The 25,082-nt window shown below is 43.7% G+C and overlaps 1 protein-coding gene and 1 long non-coding RNA gene across 6 annotated transcripts in view; one reads left to right on the forward strand and one right to left on the reverse strand.

Moving 5' to 3' along the window:
* LOC111841540 (uncharacterized) overlaps positions 1–25,082 on the forward strand; it is a 178,217-nt gene that overhangs the window by 8,019 nt on the left and 145,116 nt on the right. For all 4 annotated transcript variants that reach the window (XR_011994028.1, XM_072718644.1, XM_072718643.1 and 1 more), the window contains exons 4-6: positions 20,562–20,663; positions 21,135–21,230; positions 22,062–22,154. Coding sequence is in view for 3 of the 4 variants with exons in the window: in XM_072718644.1 (XP_072574745.1) it covers positions 20,562–20,663; positions 21,135–21,230; positions 22,062–22,154 (291 nt within the window). In the remaining variant the exon portion in view is untranslated. The remainder of the gene's footprint in view (positions 1–20,561; positions 20,664–21,134; positions 21,231–22,061; positions 22,155–25,082) is intronic.
* Positions 2,265–11,696, reverse strand: LOC140593616 (uncharacterized). 2 transcript variants are annotated; one of them, XR_011994031.1, is made up of 2 exons: positions 11,441–11,696; positions 2,265–7,388 (listed from the first exon to the last, which is right to left on the reverse strand). It is a non-coding gene; the product is annotated as an uncharacterized lncRNA (long non-coding RNA). The 2 variants fall into 2 exon arrangements; XR_011994030.1 differs by lacking the exon at positions 11,441–11,696 and adding an exon at positions 10,590–10,853.

Here is a 25,082-nt window from a genome sequence, read left to right on the forward strand (position 1 = left end):
CAGCATAGCCGAAGGTCGTCAGCAGCGTCGGCCACGCCCATCACCAGAACCATCGCGTCATCCTGTACACACATAAGGAAAGAACTCACATGCACATTAGTTTCCTCCTAGATAACATTCATTAGCTGGGACATGTCGCCACCTTCGGCGCTTGGCTCCATAACAGCCACAGTGTTGTTTCGTCCCACAGCTATCACTTCTGCAGGCTTCGGTGGGTTGTCTTGTTGTTGCTGAACCCACATACCTGTGTTTTTATTCTTTTTACTTGTTTTTGGATTCGCTCCTATAATTCCTTACCCCAAACCTCCTTGGTCCTAATTCTCTAATTCAGATTTTTCCACGCAGGCATCCGAACAGCCATACCATTCACTACTGACCAGGAATCAGTATAAACATAGCAATCACTCATCCCTTCCTGCTTCCAAAACCATTACTCACAAATCAGCCCATTGGCTGCTTTTACCTTCACCTGTCATTTACAACATCTGCTGCGTACATAGATTACATGCCGCAGCTTTCAACTTTCCCTTACCATCGACATACTTAGCCGCCCCATCCGTACACCACACATGCTGTTTCTGTTCTTCACCCCCCACGATATAGGGGACTCCACCAACACCGTCAATATCACAATCTCTTCCCCTTTCTCTACAACATCCGCCACTTACTCATAGCCCTTGTCATTTACATACTATTTCCATTTTAAAACCCATGCTTCTTACGCTCCACCAATCCGGTGCTGCTTCAATCTCACTACCTTGTTTGTGAGAGGTATGGGCTGGGGAAAGGTTGCATCTTCACCTTCCCCACCAATACCGGTCGCGCTGTCACCATACCTCCAAATTTTAAATTGTTCATCCCACTCCTGGGTCCCAGGTGTAATCACCATCATGGTTAGGCTTATCCCACTCCCCAAGATCTCCCAATTCTCTCAACCTGAACGCCATATTTCCTATTCTCTCCCCTACCATATTCAACAACAATGACATCACTGCTGCTTTGTACGGAGTGGGTGCTGTTTTAATAAGAGCATTCCGGGTTAGTATTGTTAAAGATAAATCATCCAGCACATCCACATGCCTGGTATACACACCCTAACCCTCATAGTCAGCTCTCGCATTCTAGCGATCGCTTCTGACAATGTTTGCCACTGGCCCGGTTTTTCCGGCCAGCTGCTTTCATCGGGGTATCGCTGGTTCACCCCGTTGCCCATAAGGGCTAGGAGAGTAGTGTTACTGCCTCTCCCATCTATTGGTGGCTGCCTGTGCTCCCGACATTGAGACCGCACTACAGCGTCGGTGCTTAAATCACAAAAATGGTGACAATCCATATGATCTATGGATATCTGTGCCGCACCCTGATCATACAGCCTGACCAACCATTTATCTAATGGCTCTCCTGGTCGCTGCTTCATCCGCTCCCGTATATCGCTAATCTCCTTCTGTGTGAAATCCTCCACAAGTAGCTCAGACTGCCGTGGTCTCCGGCCAGAAGGATCTTGCACTTCCCTTCTCCGTGAAATAGGGAGTGCAGAAGTTGTTAACGGAGGGGGATCCATAAGAGATCCCCGATCAGGACCCGCGACTTTATCTGGGTTGTAAATATCAGTATCCTCATCATCTGAGTCCCAGATATTGCCATCCCATCGCTCGGGATCCCAACTAGCTGCTGTTGCAGTAGCATCAAATGCTCTTATTTTTCGCGGACATGGTGTCCGTTTTTTCCTGGCATTGGCTTTTGCCACTTGCATCGCAGCCCGCTCTGCAACCCCCGTTACTTGTTGCAGGCGTTGATGTAAAATATCCACCTGACCCTGTGCCAGGGTCATCCGACCTAATGCCTCAGTTAACTCTCTCATTTGTCCCTCTTTTTCCCTTTCAGTCTGGTCTGCGCGCTCATACTGCATTCTGTATGCAGCCAACACGATCCATAGGCGTCTCTGTAGAGCACGCACGGGATCCTTTACAACCGGAACCTTTCTAAGGCACGACAATACCTGCTCAGGCTCGGCTTTTCTCAACGCAGCAGTCCAGGAATCAACAGGCCCTCCACCCTTCCTTATCTCCTGGGCTAACGCAGCAAACTGCGTCTCATCCCACTCAGGGAGCACTTCAGGCTCGGGCGCTGCTATCTTTCTTCTAAACATGTTTGTTCCTTAGTCCTATATCTTTTTCCCCTCAGATCCTGCCGACTACGCCAAAATGTCTTAAAATGGATGAGAGAGGGATATAGGGCTCTCGAAGGAACAAACAGGCACGCTTAGGTTCACTCAAATACACTTTAATAAGTAATACAAAATGATCTCACATTAACACCAATACTGAGCTATCATATTGAAGGCAATGCAAAATAACTCGTACTACAACGGATATCAAATAATATATATCTTATAGCTAATAGTATTAGGTGCAAAGGTATGAATATATATAGAAAAGAAGCAATAATACATACAAGAAGCAAGGAAACATAAAAAGTTACGAAATATTATCACAAGCGGCGATAATTTACTCGCAACAATCAATGGAAAGCAGAAGCAGTTGCAAAGCTATTTACACTCGGACGTGCCATCATCACCCACCTTCACACATGGACTGGGGAGCCCTTTCAGTCCTGGCAGGAGACCAACACGTGAGTCCCGAGAAAGTGCCGGGCGATGCGCGTTCTATCCCACGGCTGAACTCCGGTCAGTACTGGGATCTCCCCCTTCCTTTATACTAAATTTAGAGTTGCGTGTGGGCAGGGGGTAAGCTGGCCAGGCTCACCCCTTCCCCCCAGGCAATATATGGTGCTCCAATTCCCCCTTTTGTCCGAGTGATGCTGCTTGCGATAACATACTACAATAGGCGTCCTTGCGCAATGCCTCCCTGTTCCCCCCTAAAGGCAATATAGGACGCTGTATACCGACCCCCCCCCCCCCATCTCCCGAAACCAAGATAAGCATCCTGCATGCCGATCTAATGGCCCAGATGAGCATCCTGGCTTCTCTTTATGAGCCCAAGTTATTTATGGCAAAATTAGGTTTTACAGGGGATCGGTAAATAACATGTTCGTGCAATTTAGTAACATTCAGGGTGAATCATAGACGATTGATCTGAATTTCAGGACGATCAGTCCACACACGATCGGAATTAATCCACAATTACAACTTTCCAGAATATTATAGTAGTTAATTCCATGTCACGTGGGTGACGTAATCGTCCGCGAATTCATCCTAATACATTCGGTCCCTCGGCCATGATTCACCAATGTATAACTCGTGCAGAAATGTGATCATATAACCTGCGGGTATAGATACATAAATTCATAGTGCATATATATCCTCTATCTCGTATATCATACGTTTTGTTAGTATAGGTATTGTATCTAGTCATTCTCCCTTCCTTTTAAAGTCCAATATGCCCCTCCAGCTATTACAGGCAGTACATGGAACCTACATAAAGTTTGGGGAGTAGTTACACTATACATTTCCCATTGGCCAGTACACAAAGCCTCGTTACACTGAGTTATTTCAGGCTTCAGATGTAATCACATACTGGAATCAATATTCCAGAATATCTCCCATTAGAATTAAATGTGATTAACACTTGATGAACATTATTTAGTTGAATTTTGGTGTTTCACATAGTCACAGTGCATTCAGTCCGATTCCTCCACTGAGTTAGGTCACACTCCTACACCCACTTGAGGGGCACTCCGGCAGACGCAAGGATGGTAATGTTCTTTCCCATTGTGGCATCCTCTACAGACGTACATCTCGTTCCGGTTCACAGGAGTCAGTTCAACGACGAAGCATGATTGGTTTGCTGGTCAGGTGCAGATGTCTTGCTGCCGCTCCGTCGCGCTGTCTTTCCATCCGATCCTGAAAGTAGAAGTCTGCTCCAACTCGGTCCCTGGGACTGCAGCATAGCCGAAGGTCGTCAGCAGCGTCGGCCACGCCCATCACCAGAACCATCGCGTCATCCTGTACACACATAAGGAAAGAACTCACATGCACATTAGTTTCCTCCTAGATAACATTCATTAGCTGGGACATGTCGCCACCTTCGGCGCTTGGCTCCATAACAGCCACAGTGTTGTTTCGTCCCACAGCTATCACTTCTGCAGGCTTCGGTGGGTTGTCTTGTTGTTGCTGAACCCACATACCTGTGTTTTTATTCTTTTTACTTGTTTTTGGATTCGCTCCTATAATTCCTTACCCCAAACCTCCTTGGTCCTAATTCTCTAATTCAGATTTTTCCACGCAGGCATCCGAACAGCCATACCATTCACTACTGACCAGGAATCAGTATAAACATAGCAATCACTCATCCCTTCCTGCTTCCAAAACCATTACTCACAAATCAGCCCATTGGCTGCTTTTACCTTCACCTGTCATTTACAACATCTGCTGCGTACATAGATTACATGCCGCAGCTTTCAACTTTCCCTTACCATCGACATACTTAGCCGCCCCATCCGTACACCACACATGCTGTTTCTGTTCTTCACCCCCCACGATATAGGGGACTCCACCAACACCGTCAATATCACAATCTCTTCCCCTTTCTCTACAACATCCGCCACTTACTCATAGCCCTTGTCATTTACATACTATTTCCATTTTAAAACCCATGCTTCTTACGCTCCACCAATCCGGTGCTGCTTCAATCTCACTACCTTGTTTGTGAGAGGTATGGGCTGGGGAAAGGTTGCATCTTCACCTTCCCCACCAATACCGGTCGCGCTGTCACCATACCTCCAAATTTTAAATTGTTCATCCCACTCCTGGGTCCCAGGTGTAATCACCATCATGGTTAGGCTTATCCCACTCCCCAAGATCTCCCAATTCTCTCAACCTGAACGCCATATTTCCTATTCTCTCCCCTACCATATTCAACAACAATGACATCACTGCTGCTTTGTACGGAGTGGGTGCTGTTTTAATAAGAGCATTCCGGGTTAGTATTGTTAAAGATAAATCATCCAGCACATCCACATGCCTGGTATACACACCCTAACCCTCATAGTCAGCTCTCGCATTCTAGCGATCGCTTCTGACAATGTTTGCCACTGGCCCGGTTTTTCCGGCCAGCTGCTTTCATCGGGGTATCGCTGGTTCACCCCGTTGCCCATAAGGGCTAGGAGAGTAGTGTCACTGCCTCTCCCATCTATTGGTGGCTGCCTGTGCTCCCGACATTGAGACCGCACTACAGCGTCGGTGCTTAAATCACAAAAATGGTGACAATCCATATGATCTATGGATATCTGTGCCGCACCCTGATCATACAGCCTGACCAACCATTTATCTAATGGCTCTCCTGGTCGCTGCTTCATCCGCTCCCGTATATCGCTAATCTCCTTCTGTGTGAAATCCTCCACAAGTAGCTCAGACTGCCGTGGTCTCCGGCCAGAAGGATCTTGCACTTCCCTTCTCCGTGAAATAGGGAGTGCAGAAGTTGTTAACGGAGGGGGATCCATAAGAGATCCCCGATCAGGACCCGCGACTTTATCTGGGTTGTAAATATCAGTATCCTCATCATCTGAGTCCCAGATATTGCCATCCCATCGCTCGGGATCCCAACTAGCTGCTGTTGCAGTAGCATCAAATGCTCTTATTTTTCGCGGACATGGTGTCCGTTTTTTCCTGGCATTGGCTTTTGCCACTTGCATCGCAGCCCGCTCTGCAACCCCCGTTACTTGTTGCAGGCGTTGATGTAAAATATCCACCTGACCCTGTGCCAGGGTCATCCGACCTAATGCCTCAGTTAACTCTCTCATTTGTCCCTCTTTTTCCCTTTCAGTCTGGTCTGCGCGCTCATACTGCATTCTGTATGCAGCCAACACGATCCATAGGCGTCTCTGTAGAGCACGCACGGGATCCTTTACAACCGGAACCTTTCTAAGGCACGACAATACCTGCTCAGGCTCGGCTTTTCTCAACGCAGCAGTCCAGGAATCAACAGGCCCTCCACCCTTCCTTATCTCCTGGGCTAACGCAGCAAACTGCGTCTCATCCCACTCAGGGAGCACTTCAGGCTCGGGCGCTGCTATCTTTCTTCTAAACATGTTTGTTCCTTAGTCCTATATCTTTTTCCCCTCAGATCCTGCCGACTACGCCAAAATGTCTTAAAATGGATGAGAGAGGGATATAGGGCTCTCGAAGGAACAAACAGGCACGCTTAGGTTCACTCAAATACACTTTAATAAGTAATACAAAATGATCTCACATTAACACCAATACTGAGCTATCATATTGAAGGCAATGCAAAATAACTCGTACTACAACGGATATCAAATAATATATATCTTATAGCTAATAGTATTAGGTGCAAAGGTATGAATATATATAGAAAAGAAGCAATAATACATACAAGAAGCAAGGAAACATAAAAAGTTACGAAATATTATCACAAGCGGCGATAATTTACTCGCAACAATCAATGGAAAGCAGAAGCAGTTGCAAAGCTATTTACACTCGGACGTGCCATCATCACCCACCTTCACACATGGACTGGGGAGCCCTTTCAGTCCTGGCAGGAGACCAACACGTGAGTCCCGAGAAAGTGCCGGGCGATGCGCGTTCTATCCCACGGCTGAACTCCGGTCAGTACTGGGATCTCCCCCTTCCTTTATACTAAATTTAGAGTTGCGTGTGGGCAGGGGGTAAGCTGGCCAGGCTCACCCCTTCCCCCCAGGCAATATATGGTGCTCCAATTCCCCCTTTTGTCCGAGTGATGCTGCTTGCGATAACATACTACAATAGGCGTCCTTGCGCAATGCCTCCCTGTTCCCCCCCTAAAGGCAATATAGGACGCTGTATACCGACCCCGCCCCCCGATCTCCTGAAACCAAGATAAGCATCCTGCATGCCGATCTAATGGCCCAGATGAGCATCCTGGCTTCTTTTATGAGCCCAAGTTATTTATGGCAAAATTAGGTTTTACAGGGGATCGGTAAATAACATGTTCGTGCAATTTAGTAACATTCAGGGTGAATCATGGACGATTGATCTGAATTTCAGGACGATCAGTCCACATGCGATCGGAATTAATCCACAATTACAACTTTCCAGAATATTATAGTAAAGTTAATTCCATGTCACGTGGGTGACGTAATCGTCCGCGAATTCATCCTAATACACATACGTACACACATACAAATATAAAAGTATACAACATTTTTAAACAAAGGCTAAATATATAGTAGAACTGTAAATAGTAACAATTAAACATTAGTTAAACAAGAACGAAAAGAACAAGAACATGAACACACACATGAATTATTTCTGTCAACGGGCTCATTTACTATATCCCCCACCCCAGCTCTTCCTGGAGCATGTTTTAGGTGTTCAGCCATTGCTGCCTCAATCTCGGAGTCTGTTGCATTTGCGCTCCATCTTTTTACTGCATCTGAGGGAATTGAATAAAAAAAATTAAAAAAAAAATACAAAAGGGCAAAATTGTCTTTATGATCCTACAACGACATTAAAAATACATCTTGGAACAACATTATCAGTTTCATTAACGAAACAGAAAAAAGTAATCAACATGCATTACACAACATTTTTATGTTGAATAATCTTTGGTTAATAAAAGATGTTCTGCATTAAATGTGTGCTACTGTAGGTGAATGAAAAAATAGCATGTCCCCTTCCCCTTGTGGAGTTTCAAGAAGAGTTCTAGCGTCTTTGGGAAGTCTATGGCCATGACGTCTGAGCACATCCAGAAGCTCATTTAATGCCTTGTGGGTCTGGTTTGTAGCAGTAGCCCAACTAGCCAAGTCCTTGTGAAGAGATGGTGTTTCAACAATTGAACGTGAAGCCTCATCCAACTGCTCAGACTCAGTTTCAGTAGAATCAGTATCATAATTGTATTCATCTTCATGTCTAATTGACACCACTGCTGTGCTAACAGAAGAACTACAGGCCACCATAGGATGTATTTCGTCGTGTGTTGATCCCTCCGTGAGGGGACTGCACTCTCCCACCAAGGCTGGCTCCACTGACCCCTCAGAATCAGAGCTGCTATCATATTCCACTAAGGAATCAACCTTTGCCCTTCGTCGTCTCCACTTCCTCTGGTACTCAGAGGACATGTTTAGCAAATCTAAAATTACAAAATTATTTTAAAGTAGTTACTGAAAACATCCATGTTAAAATTCATTTACAAACGCCAGCCCATGTTATTCTTGAGCTCTTCCTACATTTTGCTCAACATTTCACAGTCTCTTTCAGGTAATTTACTTTTTGAAAAATCTCAAAAGGCTACATTGAACAGTAAAACTTACTGGATCATTAAAACATACTGGTATGCTTAGGGATGCACCGATACCGATATCTGGTATCGGCCTCGATACCACATTTTCTAAAGTACTCGTACTCGTTAAAAGTCCCCCGATACCGGGGACCGATACCACGGTCTGAGAAATGTCTATGTTTGAGCGGCGTGTAAGGGGTTAATCACAGGCGCCGAGTGCCCGCCCCCAGGCCCCGGCTGCAGCTCAGAGCGGGGAGAAGGCGAGGCGAGACATGTCAGCCGTGTGGAACTATTTCAAAGTGAATGAAGACGACAAAACAAAGGCGGACTGCAAATTGTGCTCAGCGAAATTGTCCAGAGGAGGCTCAAAAGGTAGCGCATTTAACACAAGTAATTTAATCAAGCACCTAAAATCCCAACACGACAACGAGTACAAAGAGTTTACCCACACTTCTAAACCAACACAACCCACGCTGCAGCAAACTCTTGCAAGACGAGAGAAAATGTCCAGAGGCAATCCACGTGCTGTGAAAATAACACAGGCAATTATCGAGTACATTGCATTGAGTGACCAACCACTCTCGGAGGTAGAAAATGTGGGATTCCTGCGTCTCCTCCATGTTCTGGAGCCCAGATATGATATCCCAAGCCGCCGCTACATGACTGACACGGAGCTGCCTAAACTACACGACTCCGTGAAAAAACATATCCACAGCCTACTGCAAGCCTCCTCTGCGTTTAGTTTCACCACGGATATTTGGACAAGCAGTGTTAGCCCCGTGTCGCTAATTAGCCTAACCTCCCAGTGGATAGACGAGAGTTTCACGCCGCAACGAGCCATATTACATGCGAAACAATTCCGCGGCTCGCACACCAGCCAGGCTATAGCGCATGTGTTTGAGGAAATGCTCCAGACATGGGGTATACCTAAAACACCAGTATATGTTGTGCTTCGTGACAATGCCAAAAACATGATTAAAGCCATGAATGACGCAGGGCTCCCAAGTCTGCCGTGAAGACAGTCCTCTGAAGTACTGGGGTGTCAACAAAATCAGGTTCCCCACTTTGGCTAAAATGGCCCAGAAATACCTCTCAGCCCCATGTAGCAGTGTGGAAAGTGAAAGGCTTTTTAGCTCAGTGTCACACATTATAGATGAAAACAGAAACAGGCTGACTGCTGATAATGCAGAAAAGCTACTTTTCTTAAAAAAAAAACCTGCCACTCACTTTTTCCAAATAGGCTCCATTAAGTGAGTCGTCTTAGACTTGATGTTAATACCTACCTCAGTTGCACTGACTGCCACAGTTCTATGTTGGTGGATGTTGTTAGTTTATTCAAATATTGTGCACTAAAGAGCAAAGATGTTTATTAATGCCCCTTGTGTTGTCCAAAGCGGCAGAGTTTACAACAAACTGAAAAAAATACTTGAGTTGCACTGTCACTGTTTAAATTATTTATTCTGTAATATGTTGCATACAACATGCTTTTCATTTTAAATAAATGTTCTTAATTCCAAACTAGTCCCTTGTTTTTTTTGTTAAATTATATGACTAAAGCTGTTACCTGTAAATTTAAATCATGTTTTTATTCAGTACTCGGTATCGGCGAGTACTGAAATGCAAGTACTCGTACTCGTACTCGTTTTCCAAAAAAGTGGTATCGGTGCATCCCTAGGTATGCTATTATCAACTGAATTTCATAGCTACTACAATATTTACCATTTGCTTGGGTTTTAACAAATTAATTTTTTTTTACTTTATTTAAAAGATCTTTCACTAAACATCTCGCTTTAAAGTCAATTTAAGCAGTTACAACAGCACTTCTTGCCCTACCAAACGCACTACTGATTTGCCCTCCCCCACTCCAATCTTATCTGAAATATCTTCCAGCTTCTGATTGACTGAACACACCTGATCCAGGTAACCAGCAGTGGGTAGGGCAGGGATAATTAGAAAACAATTAGGCCAGGTGTCCTTGAGGACCAGGGTTGGGAACCCCATATCTATTACACCATGTTCCTGCAGTAGCATGAAACTGCTCTGCTCATTTGTAATTATTTTTTAAGGCAGTGAAACAAAATCCAGAAAACTTAACATTTTGGGGACTTGGTCATTTTGCTATCAGTTTTCCAGCAAGAAGTTTGCTCAACTGCATAAAATAGCTCAACTTAAGTGTAGAGACCGCATGGGGCTTTATACCTGCGAACTCATGCTAACAGAGTTTGTTTTTAGGAGCAGCCTAAAGTTAACACTACTAACTTTTAGCCTGCTAGTTAATTTTAGCCAAACTCAAACTACATTTTAGTTCCTTCGTGTCAAACGTAAAATTTATAAAACAATACAAAATGGACTTACCCAACAGTAGTTTTTTTATATAGACATATTAACTTTCACCCTCCTCTCTTCTTGTCAGTAAATAAGACTCGTGAAAATGCGTTAACTTTTCCTCTCCCTCTCTCTCTCTCTCAAGATAATCTGGAATATCGCGGTATATCGCGAGACTGCCAACTGTTTCCAAATTCAAATTAAAAAACTTTATGTATCCACATGGGGAAATAAAACGCACGCAGAGTAAAGCGAGTAAACTTTTTTTTTATTTGACAATCCACAACCAATTCGGACTTTAAATGGTAACCAGATATATACCTGTTCATATGTAAATGCATAAATTCCATAAAAATAATAAAATAATTTTTTAATATTCGAAAACACGGGGCGCATAATGCCAAATGCAGTGGCTTCACAATCACAGAACACTTTGTGAATAATTTGTCATAAAACAATATGTAAATAAACATTATTGTGCATTTCATTTAAAAAATATATCCTTTTCCCCCACAATGAGTCTTGCTTGAATAGACGTGTAAAGGACGTCAGTGGCCGTCTTTTCACAACCTCTTAAAAACTACTCGGGGCACTTACTTTTTATTGCAGTATTAACCAAGGTGTAAGCACAATCGCATTTGCATGTTTCGTGCTCAAGTTCACAGTGGATTTAATAAAGGATCATGATGGACTGTAAATGCACGTGTAATGAGTGGACCTTCGCTCACACATGCAGTCACTATAAAAATGCACTTAGCTAAAACTCAAAGTGACAGCTATACATGCAACCCCAGACAACTGTAGACATGTACAAATGTATCTGAATGCATTTTTAGGCAATGTTCTGTGTCACATATTTTTACCGATTTATGCCGTCTTACCTCGACTGTTTTTGGCCGGGGACACAACGTCGCCGTCGGACCAATGTTTGCTGGGTAGTCACTTCCGGCTTCAAAACTCCGGAATCCGACTCGGAATACAAGTTCCGAGGGGAAATGGAACGCACTAAAATTACCCGAAATGGGTTGACAGAGACATTTTAGTGATTTTGAATCATTCTGCGCTGCAGATGGGTTATTTGCGTTAAAAATTTTAATCAGATTAATCATGATGATGGATTAATCCACGTTAACCCGTTTATTTTGACAGCCCTAATATATATATATATATATATATATATAAACGAATAAACTAGTCAGAATATAGGCTACAGTTAAAGCTTTCCTTTAGTTTTTGTGAAATACACGCACGCACGCAGCCACGCACACACAAACATGTTTAAATACATTTATGTTAATAAATAAACAACAATAAATTGTTGTAAGAGCAATATCTCCAAGTTTTGTTTTTCACTGTCAAAATGTAATGATTTGCCAATGCAAAGTGAGTACCGCCACCTTTTCTCCCACTTCAAGCACTGATTATAGCACAAACAAATCATCCTCCTGACGACTTTTTTTTTTTTTTGTCAAAAGCGACAAATCCAGTGACTTTTACTGGTGTTTTTGGAGACTTTTGTGGTGAAAACAATTTGCGACGTACTTTAAAGAGGATTATCGCTCTTTTGCGTGGGTTCGAGATCCGTTTGTGTGCACAGCAAACGAGCTATCAATTGATATGCAGGAACAGCTTATTGAGCTCAAGAGTGACAGTAGACTGAAGGAACTCTTTAGCTCCTGCCCTCTTTCGTCATTCTGGGCAGCATTGATGCAGGAATATCCTGAACTCTGTGACGTCGCCTTTAAGATTCTCCTTCCTTTCGCGTCGACATATTTGTGTGAGGCAGGATTCTCAAAAATGACTGCACTCAAAACTAAATACCGCAATCGTGCACAAATCGAGGATGATTTGAGGCTATGTTTATCAAACATTGAGCCAAGAATTGAGGATCTTTGCAAGGCAAAGCAGGCTCAGGGGGGTATTCCAGAAAGCAGGTTATGTGACATACCCGGGTAAGTTTAAGGGTAAGTTAGTGGATAACCTCAACTTTCGGTTCCAAAAACGGAGGTTAACTTTCTGGGTATGTACGTAACCATAGCAGCTTACTCTCTGAAGATAACCTGCTACTGAGCAGGTTATGTTCCAGGGTCAGTTTGTTGCAGAAGGTTACTGAGCATGGCGTGCCCTTTTGATGACGATCCTGTGGACGTGGAGGCACAAATTATACAAGGTTTTTTTCGCCGGGAGAGAGTTATAAGACCGCGTATTGATGTCTTTTCATTTCCTAATGATTATTTGAGAAAGCGTTATCGGTTTTCAAAAGAATCGTTCATTTACTTAACATCTCTTGAAACCGCATATTGCAAATGTCACAAACCCAAACCGCGGGTCTGCGCTTAGCACAGAAAACATTCTGTGCATAGCACTTCGGTTTTTTGCGTCAGGGCATTTTTTGTACAATATGGGCGTCGCAGAGCATATAGGAAAGGCAACTGTGTGTAGAGCCGTTCGCACAGTATGTCTGGTACTTAACGCTTCTTACACACGTTTATACAGTTCCCTGTCCATAAAGCTCTGCGTGTTATTAAAGAGGAATTCCACAGAGTGGTAGGTTTGTCCTTTGTAGTAAAATCTATGATGCATATTTAATATATAGTCATACTATTTATATCTATAGCCTACATGTATTCATCCTGCACACACACACACTTGATACTTCCTGTGATGGCTGCCCCACAGCCACACAGCTAAATTGTATTATTTATGGTCATTTGTTATTCTGTGTTGGAGTTTGTTTAGTTTAAGTGCACTAAATTAGTAATTATTAAATTGTTTAGGTATTTCTTTATTTGTCACATTTAACCAGTTGCTAGACGAGGCGCGCACGTTTAGTTAACTGGAATAATGTGTTAGGTATATATTGAGTTTAATTATTTTCTTTGATTTACCGTGTGTGGAGTGAGGGGAGGATTCCTTGCTGCTCCAGTCAAAGAGGTGTCCAACATGGAAGCTGGGCTAAATGCAGGAAATTGGACAACTCCAACTAGCTGTTTGCAGTGGGGGTGGAATAGTTTACATTTGGTTTCTTTTTGTTGTTTAAGTACATTTTTTTGGATTAATTTAAGTTAACTTGATTTTGTTTGGTTTGTTTAAAACATTAGCTGACTTTGTATTGATGTATCTGTGGTATTTGTTGTTGGGTTTCCCCTTTTTGTGTCTTGTGGTTTGGCCAACCAGTGTATATATAGCCCTCATGGTGTCTTGTTAGGAGAAGGTCAGTTTGTTTGGTTTAGGTTGTTATTTTGGGCCCAAGTCTATTCTTTGTTAAATTGCTTTCTTTGTGAATTAAAAAAAAGGATTTTTTCCTAATTCGTCTGTGTTCCTCGTGCCTTCCATCTCGGTCCATGACAGATGGTGGCAGCGGTGGGATCATTAGGTAGAGGACACAGTTTTTTCATTATTTTTTTTAATATATAGTTTTGAATGATGCTTCGTGGAGGTAAAGGATCAAAAGTGACCCGGGCTGGGACAGAGATACAGGCTGGGCCAGAGGTGCAGACTGATGGGACTGAGGTCGAAGAGGCTGGAGCTTGTGGAGGACCTATAGGTACCGACAGGGAAAACCCTAGAGAACAGTCTTTAGCAGAGCTGCCAGTAATTTTTCGGGCATTCATGGGGCAGCAAGAGGCACGAGAAGCACGGATGAGTGAAGAAGCAGCACGACAGGAGCAGCGTTTTAAAGCTTTACAACACCAATTTCAGCTTTTGCAGCTGGAGGTGCAGGCTCGTACTTCTGTTCCGGAGCTATTGGTGACAGGACCAGAGTCACGGGAGGTTTCTGAGGTACCTTATCCATCTCTACAAGCCCCAGGTATGCTCGCACCAGGCCGTGAGCGAGCCCGTACCTTTGTAGGGCAGTCTCGCTCCTTTAGTGACCCTAAACTGGAAAAGCTAACAGAGGATGACAATGTGGAGCATTTCTTGTTAACTTTTGAAAGAATTGCAGCAGCATGTCGGTGGCCCAGGCCAGACTGGGTCTTCCACCTTCTCCCCCTGTTAACTGGTAAGGCCAGAAGTGCATATGTTCAGATGGACTTGGACGAGTCTAATGAGTATGATTGTGTAAAAATGGCAATTTTAAGGAAATATGACATTAACCCTGAGACTTACAGGCAGAGGTTTCGTTCCTCAGAGGTTAGACGTGGAGAAACCCCTAAGGAGTTGTATGTGAGGTTGAAGGAGCTGTATAATAAATGGACGCAACCCAATGGTAAGACAGTTTATGATATTGGGGAAGTACTTATTCTGGAACAGTATCTCAGGATGTTGTCCCCAGAGTTGCAGGTGTGGATTAAGGAACATGATCCAGTTTCTGCTGCTGAGGCGGCCAATCTGGCTGATGTGTTCGTAGCTGCTCGCAGAAAGGGGGAACCATGGAGTTATGCAGCGTGGAAGACTGCAAGAGACTCCCACAGGCAAATGCCCGCCCAGTACCATCAAAATCATACATCAGGTGTGAGTAATCCCCTCATAAGGGAGAGTCAGTTGGCAACAAAGCAAGGTAAAATACCTGTTTGTTATCTGTGTGGACAAGATGGTCATACCAAGCCTAGGTGCCCTCGGAATCAAGCTAAGCTCACCCAAATGTGTCTGGTGCCATGTCCAGAATTAAAATCTATGCCTGGTACCTATCAAACCACTTCTGTTAAAATAAATGGCAGACCTCTTAAAGCTTTGATTGATTCTGGTAGTGACCAGACCCTGGTTCAGAGACAGTTTGTACCCACCAATGCCATTAGTTCACTGGAGACCCTTCCCATTTGCTGTATACATGGGGATGAGAAGCTTTACCCTACAGCTGATGTTTATATTGAGGTCCGTGGTCAGGCCTATTTATTAACGGTTGGAGTTGCCGATCGTTTGCCTTTTTCAGTGGTCTTGGGACGAGATATGCCTGTCCTTTTGGACCTGTTATCTCCAGTCCAGAACTGTAATATGGTGGTTACCCGGGCCCAAGCTAAACATACGGAAGAGCCCTCATCAACCCTCAGTGTGCTGCCTTTTTTTGGTGTTGACTTGGAGACACGGCCTGGGAAGTCTAGAAAGCCACGGAGCCAGCGGAGGCAAGAGAAGTTCCACCATACTGTTTTAAATCCATCGGCTGGTGTAGCTCCTGACATGCCTTTGGGCTATGAGATCCCAGTTAACATGGTTGAAATGCAGCAAAATGACCCAAGTTTGGCTCCTTTCTTTGTGGGGGTAAGGGAGTGGGAAACAGGAACTGAGGCTGGTGGACTGGATGAAGAGTACTTCCTGCAGAAAGGTGTGTTGTATCGACGGCAGGGGTCAGTTGTGCAGTTGGTGGTTCCCAGTACGGCTCGGCACCTTGTACTTACCTTGGGTCATTCCATCCCCTGGGCTGGTCATCTTGGGAAACATAAGACGATAGCTCGCATTAAACGGCATTTTTTTTTGGCCTGGCTTGCAGTCTGATGTGGCTAAATTCTGTAAGAGTTGCCCTCAGTGTCAGTTGACATCAGCTAAAGGCCCTTCTAAAGTTCCACTGCAGCCTCTGCCCATTATTACTACCCCATTTCAGCGGCTGGGTATGGATGTTGTTGGTCCAGTGGAGAAAAGCAAGATGGGTAATCGGTACATGTTGGTGGTTACAGATTATGCAACGAAATATCCTGAAGTTTTCCCCTTAAAATCTGTTAAAGCAAAGGTTGTGGCATTTTCCTTGGTGCAACTATTTTTAAGGGTTGGTTTTCCATTAGAGATTTTAACAGACCAAGGAACTAATTTTATGTCCACACTGCTTCAACAGGTGTACAAGCTACTTGGCATTAAAAGTATAAGGACTACACCTTACCACCCTCAGACAGATGGGTTGACTGAACGGTTTAATCAAACTCTTAAGCAGATGCTTCGGCGATTTGTGAATGACACCGGTTCAGATTGGGACCAATGGCTCCCCTACTTACTTTTTGCATATAGGGAAGTACCGCAGGCCTCTACAGGTTTTTCTCCCTTCGAGTTGCTTTATGGGCATGAGGTCAGAGGGCCACTTTCCCTCTTAAGACAAACTTGGGAAGGGGACCAGGGAGGGACTGGGTCTGTCAATGTCATTTCATATGTGGTACAGATGAGAGAGAAATTGAAAGATATGAGTGAGTTGACTCAAGCACATATGGCAGATGCTCAAGGTCGTCAGAGGTTTTGGTATGATAGATCAGCTCGTCAGAGGAGTTTTACTCCGGGTCAAAGGGTTTTGGTGATGCTGCCTACTAGTGAAAGCAAGCTGCTGGCAAAGTGGCAAGGTCCCTTTGAGGTGCAGAGGAAGTTGGGACCTACTACTTATCAAGTAGCCACCCCGGGACACCATCGGTCCAGCAGAGTGCTTCATGTGAACCTTCTGAAAGAGTGGGTGCCAAGGCCTGAACAAGGAAGTAAGGTGTTGCTGATCAGGAGTGTGGAAGAAGAGGAAGAGGTCGATCAGTATTTGCCTCTACCATTAGCCCCTGAAGTGGATCTGAGCCATCTTGCAGAAGAGCAACGAAGGCAGGTGAAAACCTTATTCAATCCAGATGTATTTAAGGAGTATCCAGGTTGTACACATTTGGTGGAACATGATATTTGCCTGAAACCTGATGCGGTTGTAAAACGTATGAGTTATAGGATACCAGAACGCCTTCTTGGAGCCTTGAAGGAAGAAGTGGATTTCATGCGGTCAAGGGGGATTATTGAAGCTTCAAAGAGTGAGTGGTGTAATCCAGTGGTCTTGGTTCCCAAGAAGGATGGAACCATTAGATTTTGTATTGATTTCCGGTATCTTAACTCTGTATCAAAGTTCGATTCATATCCAACTCCACGTATCGATGATTTGATTGAACGTTTAGGGAAGGCAAAGTATTTGACTACAATTGATCTTTGTAAAGGTTATTGGCAAGTGCCCTTGACCCAACGGTCTCGGGAATTAACAGCATTTAGGACCCCCTGGGGTCTTTACCAGTTTACAGTTCTTCCCTTTGGCCTACATGGGGCCCCAGCTACCTTCCAAAGATTGATGGATCAAGTATTGGATGGGCTGTCGGATTTCGCTTGTGCTTATTTGGATGACATTGTCGTTTTCAGCAACACCTGGCAAGAGCATTTGGCACACTTACAGAGGGTGTTGGAGTGTCTGCATTCTGCAGGTGTGACCGTCAACCCTGCTAAGTGTGTTTTTGCTAAAACGGAGACGGAATATCTGGGGTTCATTATAGGTAATGGAATGATAAGGCCACAGGTTCAGAAGGTGCATGCTATTGAGGCGTGTCCTTTGCCGCAGACAAGGAAGCAACTGAGATCCTTTTTGGGGATGGCTGGATTCTACCATCGTTTTATACCCAACTTTTCATCTAGGGCTGCTCTACTGACGGATATGACGGGTTCAAGATCTCCTAATCAGGTGCAGTGGACTACTGAGACAATGGCAGCATTTCAGGATCTCCAGCGAGCCTTGAGTACAAACCCAGTGCTCCACAGTCCAGATTTTAATAAATCATTTATTGTACAGACTGATGCTTCTGAAAGGGGACTTGGAGCTGTGCTTTTGCAGGGACTTCCGGAGGACCGACATCCTGTAGCTTTCATAAGCCGTAAGCTTTTTCCCAGGGAGTGTCGTTATTCCACCATTGAGAAGGAGGCTTTGGCGATTAAATGGGCCTTGGATTCCTTTAAATACTATCTGCTGGGTAGAGAATTTATGTTGGAGACTGACCACAAGGCTCTTCAGTGGCTGGAACGTATGAAGGACAATAATGGGAGGATCACGAGATGGTATCTGGCCATGCAGCCGTTTCGGTTTACAATTGTCCATGTTCCAGGCCGGGATAACATCACAGCCGACTACCTGTCCCGCTGTTGCAGCGAGGTTCCTGAAGGGGGGGTGTGTGTGATGGCTGCCCCACAGCCACACAGCTAAATTGTATTATTTATGGTCATTTGTTATTCTGTGTTGGAGTTTGTTTAGTTTAAGTGCACTAAATTAGTAATTATTAAATTGTTTAGGTATTTCTTTATTTGTCACATTTAACCAGTTGCTAGACGAGGCGCGCACGTTTAGTTAACTGGAATAATGTGTTAGGTATATATTGAGTTTAATTATTTTCTTTGATTTACCGTGTGTGGAGTGAGGGGAGGATTCCTTGCTGCTCCAGTCAAAGAGGTGGCCAACATGGAAGCTGGGCTAAATGCAGGAAATTGGACAACTCCAACTAGCTGTTTGCAGTGGGGGTGGAATAGTTTACATTTGGTTTCTTTTTGTTGTTTAAGTACATTTTTTTGGATTAATTTAAGTTAACTTGATTTTGTTTGGTTTGTTTAAAACATTAGCTGACTTTGTATTGATGTATCTGTGGTATTTGTTGTTGGGTTTCCCCTTTTTGTGTCTTGTGGTTTGGCCAACCAGTGTATATATAGCCCTCATGGTGTCTTGTTAGGAGAAGGTCAGTTTGTTTGGTTTAGGTTGTTATTTTGGGCCCAAGTCTATTCTTTGTTAAATTGCTTTCTTTGTGAATTAAAAAAAAAGGATTTTTTCCTAATTCGTCTGTGTTCCTCGTGCCTTCCATCTCGGTCCATGACACTTCCCTATATGACTTACATTTGGAAACCCTAAAATAGAAATTTGGAATACATGTATAGTGACAATAAAAGGCATTCATTCATTCATTCATAATTGGGTGCATTGATGGCACCTACATTCCTATTAAAGCTCCTTCAATAAATGAGGGAGACTATGTTGATAGACCCCATCTGAGGGCAACCAGTGGTAACCAGCATTGTACTGTCCTGTAATGATTACCTATAGTTAGTGGAAAAAAGTAATGAGTTTGATTTTAACAAGGCAAAAAATTAAGGATACAAAATCAAGTTACCTGCACATTGATACTATGAATAGATTTCCTCCGCTATCTCGCTGTACTTGTATAGTGACAATAAAGACATCTATCTATCTATCTATCTATGCAAGGTGGTGTTTGGGATGTGGGGGGGCACTGGGGCCCCAACTGCAATGAGCCAGCTTTGGGGGGGACCAGCTTGCAAAAGGTTGAGAACCCCTGCTGTAGGGTTTGCAAACTGCCTTAACGTTTTTGATGCAGCTAATTTTAAGTTCAGAATGGAATATAGATTTGCCGTAAGATTTCTTGCGTGAGAGTCTGAAAGAGTTTGCAACCATGAACACGTACGTACATTTTTTGTTTCACCTGAATTTATTTGTATAGAAAATAACCGGCCGTAGCCTATACAGTTGTTAAAAAGCGAAAACTTCGACCTACATGAAATTACCAATAAACGACTTCTATTTATTCAACATTTTATAAAATGCATACTACATTTAAAAATTTCCAGGTTTACAGTTTCAGGACAGACCAGCCACTCGTTTACGGTTTTTTGAGTGTTATTAGTGTTAATAACAGCAGCTAACAACACAATAGCGCAAACAAAAGGGCTGCATACACCGAAGTAGTTCTTGCTTGTTCATTGGCGTGGGAAAAGGCGGTTCTAGTGTTATTGGGAGGGCAATAAGCGTTACCTGCAAGATCGCTATTTTTCTTTTTGCTGCAATTGTTTTCATTATTACTTTATTTAACTTGACACATCACATCTTTAAATTCTCATCCTTGCATTAGAATATAGACCAGTTAATACTGATGGTATCTCATGCTGCGTCATATGTTTTAAAATTACTACACACTGAATATTGACATAAAAAAATTAAATCGCAAATCAAATCCTAATCGCAATTTCTGTCAGAAAAATCGCGATTCGATATTTTCCCCAAATCGTGCCGCCCTAATTCAAATCATATATGGGAATATGAAAAATCTTATATATTAAATCTGTAAGTTTTCAGGCTGGAGAACAGTTAGAACTTACACACTTATGGACAAAGATTTAATCATAAACTTCTGCTCCACTTTGTGAGACTAAATGGTGTGGACGTGTTGATTATGCTGCAGCATGACAAACAGCCTATTTTAGAAAATGACTAATGGAATGTAATTCTGAATATTTTAGGTTATTCATCGCTGCATTGGCTGATTCTGGGGCTCTGCATTGCTGTCACACCTGCAGTCCTACTTACTGGTGCTTTATCTGTCAGGCATTTAATAAGGGGAGGTAAGTGTAGCATCTGCTCTGTCATTTCTAGTAATTTTGATGACATCAGTGGATCCATGTTTGCAGCCACTTATCCTGTAGAGGGCATCTCAGCAGACATGGGGCATCAGGCAGGACTGTATCTACACAGGGTGCCTGTCCATTGCAGGGCTTAACTGTGATGTAACTAACATACTTTGATCCTGTGTCTCTGGTAACAAACACATATGTGTGAATATTTCAGAAAGTTTTATTACTGCAAACCCCAGCAAACTAAAACAATGAACCAAAGCTGATGTCCTCATTGAAATTATACTAAGAATAATGCAGGAGCTGCATCTGGTGAGACTGACAGTCTGTACTGGGTGTCTGTAGGTGAGCATGCAGCAGAATGACTATCTGAGGATGGCTGTAGATCATTAAACTTTGCATGAACCATCATCTAATGTTAAAGAGCATGTGGTTAAATCTGATTCTACTTTCTGTCTGTAGGTAAAAGCAAACAGGCTCTGCTGAGTCACTGGTCACATGTCACAGTCCCACCAATCATGGTTTCCGCAGCATTCATCCTGTGGGGTGTAACTGAAGGTGAGCCCATTGAATATGGTTTAAAGAAGCTTTACAAAGAGACAGATTTTATTGTTTTTCTTGTGCAGGCAGTAAGAAATAAACAGCAGCAGCATAAACAGCCACCTGCTGGGGATTAATTATATAAATTAGTGACTCTGTAATTTGAGGCTGATACTTAGTATTTGTAATTTATACTGTGGTGATTCACTTTTAAGGTAAATACATTTCCTTCATAAATGAACTCATAGCTATTTATAGTTTGATATGTATTTCCTAAAAGATTATTTTATTGACACTGTGAGTCTGTGTAGGATCCTGCAGGTTTGATTTTATTCACTCAAAATGAGAATCTGCTTTTCTGGATTCCCTGCAAGAACAGGGAGATCATTAAACACACTGTGATGAAATAAAGATGTGTTTACAACAGCAGAGGCAGCGCCCCCTGGTGACTAATTATAGAATTTTAGATGTTAGCAGTCAGTAATGAAGTGACAGGTAACATGAAATCTAATGTAAAGTTCAGGAGAGTAGAAGGAAGGAAGTTATGAGAAGCTAAGAAATTTAAACAGGAAAAACTGGGATCCTAGTGCTGCATTCAGAACTGGGGAACAATTATATGGCTGCTCACATAAATGCTGTAAGAGGACAGGATTCCTTTGGGGGTTTGGCTCAGTGGGTTAGGATGTTTCACCTGCGTTTGGAGGGTCACTGGTTCAAATCTCAGACTCAAAAGAGTGATTTTTCATATGAGCCTCTCAGCAAGGATCTGAACCCCCAATTGCTCCCAGTATTTTCTGACCCTGGTTGACTCTGCTGAATAAATAAAACTTACTGTTAACTGTTTCCCAGGATCCACAGAAGAGGCTGTTACTTGTCCTGTCATCAGTCTGATGTATATCCTGCTGTTGTTTCTTTTGGCTCCATATCGGAAGTTATTTGCAGGTATGTTTACATATTTCCATGTTTCTTATCCTGTTTCCTACACTTCATATTAAAGGAGGTTGGGGAAAAAAACTGTAAAATAAAGACTGGTGTTTATAATTAGTTTGACCGTGACAGTGATCATTCTCAGCATTGTGTCAGAGTGGTTTGGAGAGGAGAAGCTGAGAGCTTCCAAAGGATCATATATAAAGAACCAAAGAGCAGTGAAGATCCATAGTATCAGGCAGGAGATGAAAACCCTCAGGTCCCAAAACAAACAGGCAAAAGAAGAGGAGCACAGTGGCTTGGCTCAGCTGATGTACATCCTACACAAGAAGATCAGGGTCCTCCGCCAGGCAGAGCGACATCAGAGACGACGCCGTGAAAGAGCCTGAAAGCACTGCATTCATCACCAAGCCCTTCAGGTTTATGAAGGAACTGTTAGGGCAGAAGCATAGCAGTAAGCTGGAATGTTCACAGAAGGAGATAGATCAGTATCTGTAGTAGATGTATAGCGACCCAGCAATAGATCATGACTTCAGAGAGTGCAGCACACTGGTACAGCCGGCCGAGGCAGCTGTGCAGTTTGACACTTTGGATCTGCAGCTGAAAGAGGTTCCTGAGGTGGTCAGGAGAGGATGAGCAAGCCTGAGTGGAAACCATGCAGAGTGAACAAGAATTGGCCTAAACTCTTCCTGCGCCTGTGGAAGCTCCTCTGAGTTGTCTAGAGAAGGACCAGTATTCCCAGTAGAGGATTGCTTTTGGATCCCAAAGGAGGAGAACTGGAGGTGAATAGACCAGTTCTGCCTCATCTCTCTGTTGAGGGTTGAAGTAAAGATCATTTTCAGTGCTGTTTCTAAATGGCTGTGCACCTTTCTTGTGAAGTTCAGTTAAACTGATACATCAGTCCAGAAAGCAGGCATGTCAGGAATGGCCGGATACCTGGAGTACATGGGCGTGGTGACTAGTGATGCACAGATCACAGTTATATCCGGGGGGGGGGGGGGGGGGGGGGGCACCGCGGCAGGCAGATTCATAAAAATTACTATTCTGATTATTAGTGGAAGGTTTGCACGTGGGTGATATATGTCAGAAATGAGGAAAATATTCATTACATTCTCTAAAATGTGACAGTATTTTAAGTATTAATTTTACATCAGGTATGTAATCAGCAGACTAGATTCTCATTGCGGGTCCATTTGTCTTAAGCAGTAATGGAGGCAAAAAAGATGTGAGTGAAAATCAAATAAGGAGAATTAAAAACAAATAAAAATGATGGGCAGAAAAGTTATGTGTGGGAGTGATTTAGTGAAATAGTTACTATTACGAGTCAATGCTGGGACTGTCATATGTAACATGGTATTAGTATTCTTAATGGTCTGTATTTGGGAAGATGCAGGGACATGCAGAATTATAGTCTGACGGGAGTAAAGATGACCTGTTGACATTTTTATTTTACCAAAAAAGAAGAACTTTTACTTTAAGTTTATGTTTATTAATTCAGTGTAACATGTTATCAGATCATCACACTTACATGTATCGCACTGAGAAATACTGGTAATGTGTGATCGGGTGCCGGTCTCTGAATCAGATACATCATTCAGGTGGGTGGCGGGTGGATGATTTATATGTACATGCAGATTCAGATGGAGTCAGAGCCGATCTGAGCATCACTAATGGTGACTCAGCTGATCAGGGAGGCTGGGAGAACAAAGGCAATCTGTCAGTCCTGTGGCTCGACCTGGAAAATGCATAAGGCTCAAATCCACACAAGCTGGTGCAGCTGCCTTTGATGGAACATCATGTCCCCAGTAGTCAGAGATCTCATTGTGGATTACAGCAGCAGTGTCAGGGTGAGAACCTCCTCAGGAGCTGTTATATCAGGCTGGAATAAGGCTGAGATCAGGATCATCACAGGCTGCATTATCTCTGTGATCCTGTTCTCTGTTGCCATGAACATGCTCACAGAACCTGCTGAACCAGAGTACAGAGGGTCTAAAACAGAAACTGCCCAACGCCAGCCACCCATCAGAGGACTTATGGATGACATAACAGTCACCACTGAGTCAGTCCCAGGATGTCACTGGATCCTTCAGGGGCCTGAACAGCTGATGGGGTGCAGATGGAGGTCAAGCTGCCAAATCTAGGTCCATGGTGCTGAGGAGAAGGAAGGTGGATGACGGTTCAGTATCGGAGATACTAACATCCCAACCATCACAGGGAAGCCTGTTAGGAGACAAAATGTTTGGCAGCACCCTGAAGGACACAACAGTCATAAAGTTGGCTGCACTGAGTTGGGTGGCTGGCTGAGATCAGTGGACCGGACTGACCTACTGGGGTAATTTAAAGCAGGGCTGTACCAGCATGTCATTCCTCCAAGACTCCTGTGGCCACTCCTGGTTTGCCAAGTGTGAATCTCGACAGTGGAAACCTTGGAGCGGAAAGTCAGCAGCCACCTCCGGAGCCTGAGCAGCATTGCTCTCTATGGTCATCAAAACAACCTGTGACTGTCACTCGAGTCCTTGGAGGAGGAGTTCAAGGTTACAAGAGCTGGGAAAGTGTCGCTGTACAGAGGGTCAAGCGATCTGAAAGTGGCCAGAGCTGGGATAATGGTGAGGACTGGCAGGAAGTGAAGGGCAGAGGAAGCTGTTTTGCAAGCCGAGTTTAAGGCTGCGTCACAAGATAATGGTAGGAGTGGTAATGCAAGGCTGAGCTGGACTAGAATCCTTCTCCACATCCCACCTTAATCACCCAAGGGAAGCAGGAAAACTTCCTGGTCCAGCAGGAAGTGAGAGCAGCAGTGGAAGAGGAGAGATTGTGCTGGATGGTGGGAATGAGGCAACGGGGAAAATACGGTAGAGAGGAAGGTGACCTGGGCTGAGCTGTGGAAAGCTGAGCCACACAGCATCAAATTCCTCATCCAGGTTGTTTATGATGCTCCCCAGCCAA

Source organism: Paramormyrops kingsleyae, chromosome 12, assembly GCF_048594095.1.
Source record: "Paramormyrops kingsleyae isolate MSU_618 chromosome 12, PKINGS_0.4, whole genome shotgun sequence".
NCBI classification, from domain to species: domain Eukaryota; kingdom Metazoa; phylum Chordata; class Actinopteri; order Osteoglossiformes; family Mormyridae; genus Paramormyrops; species Paramormyrops kingsleyae.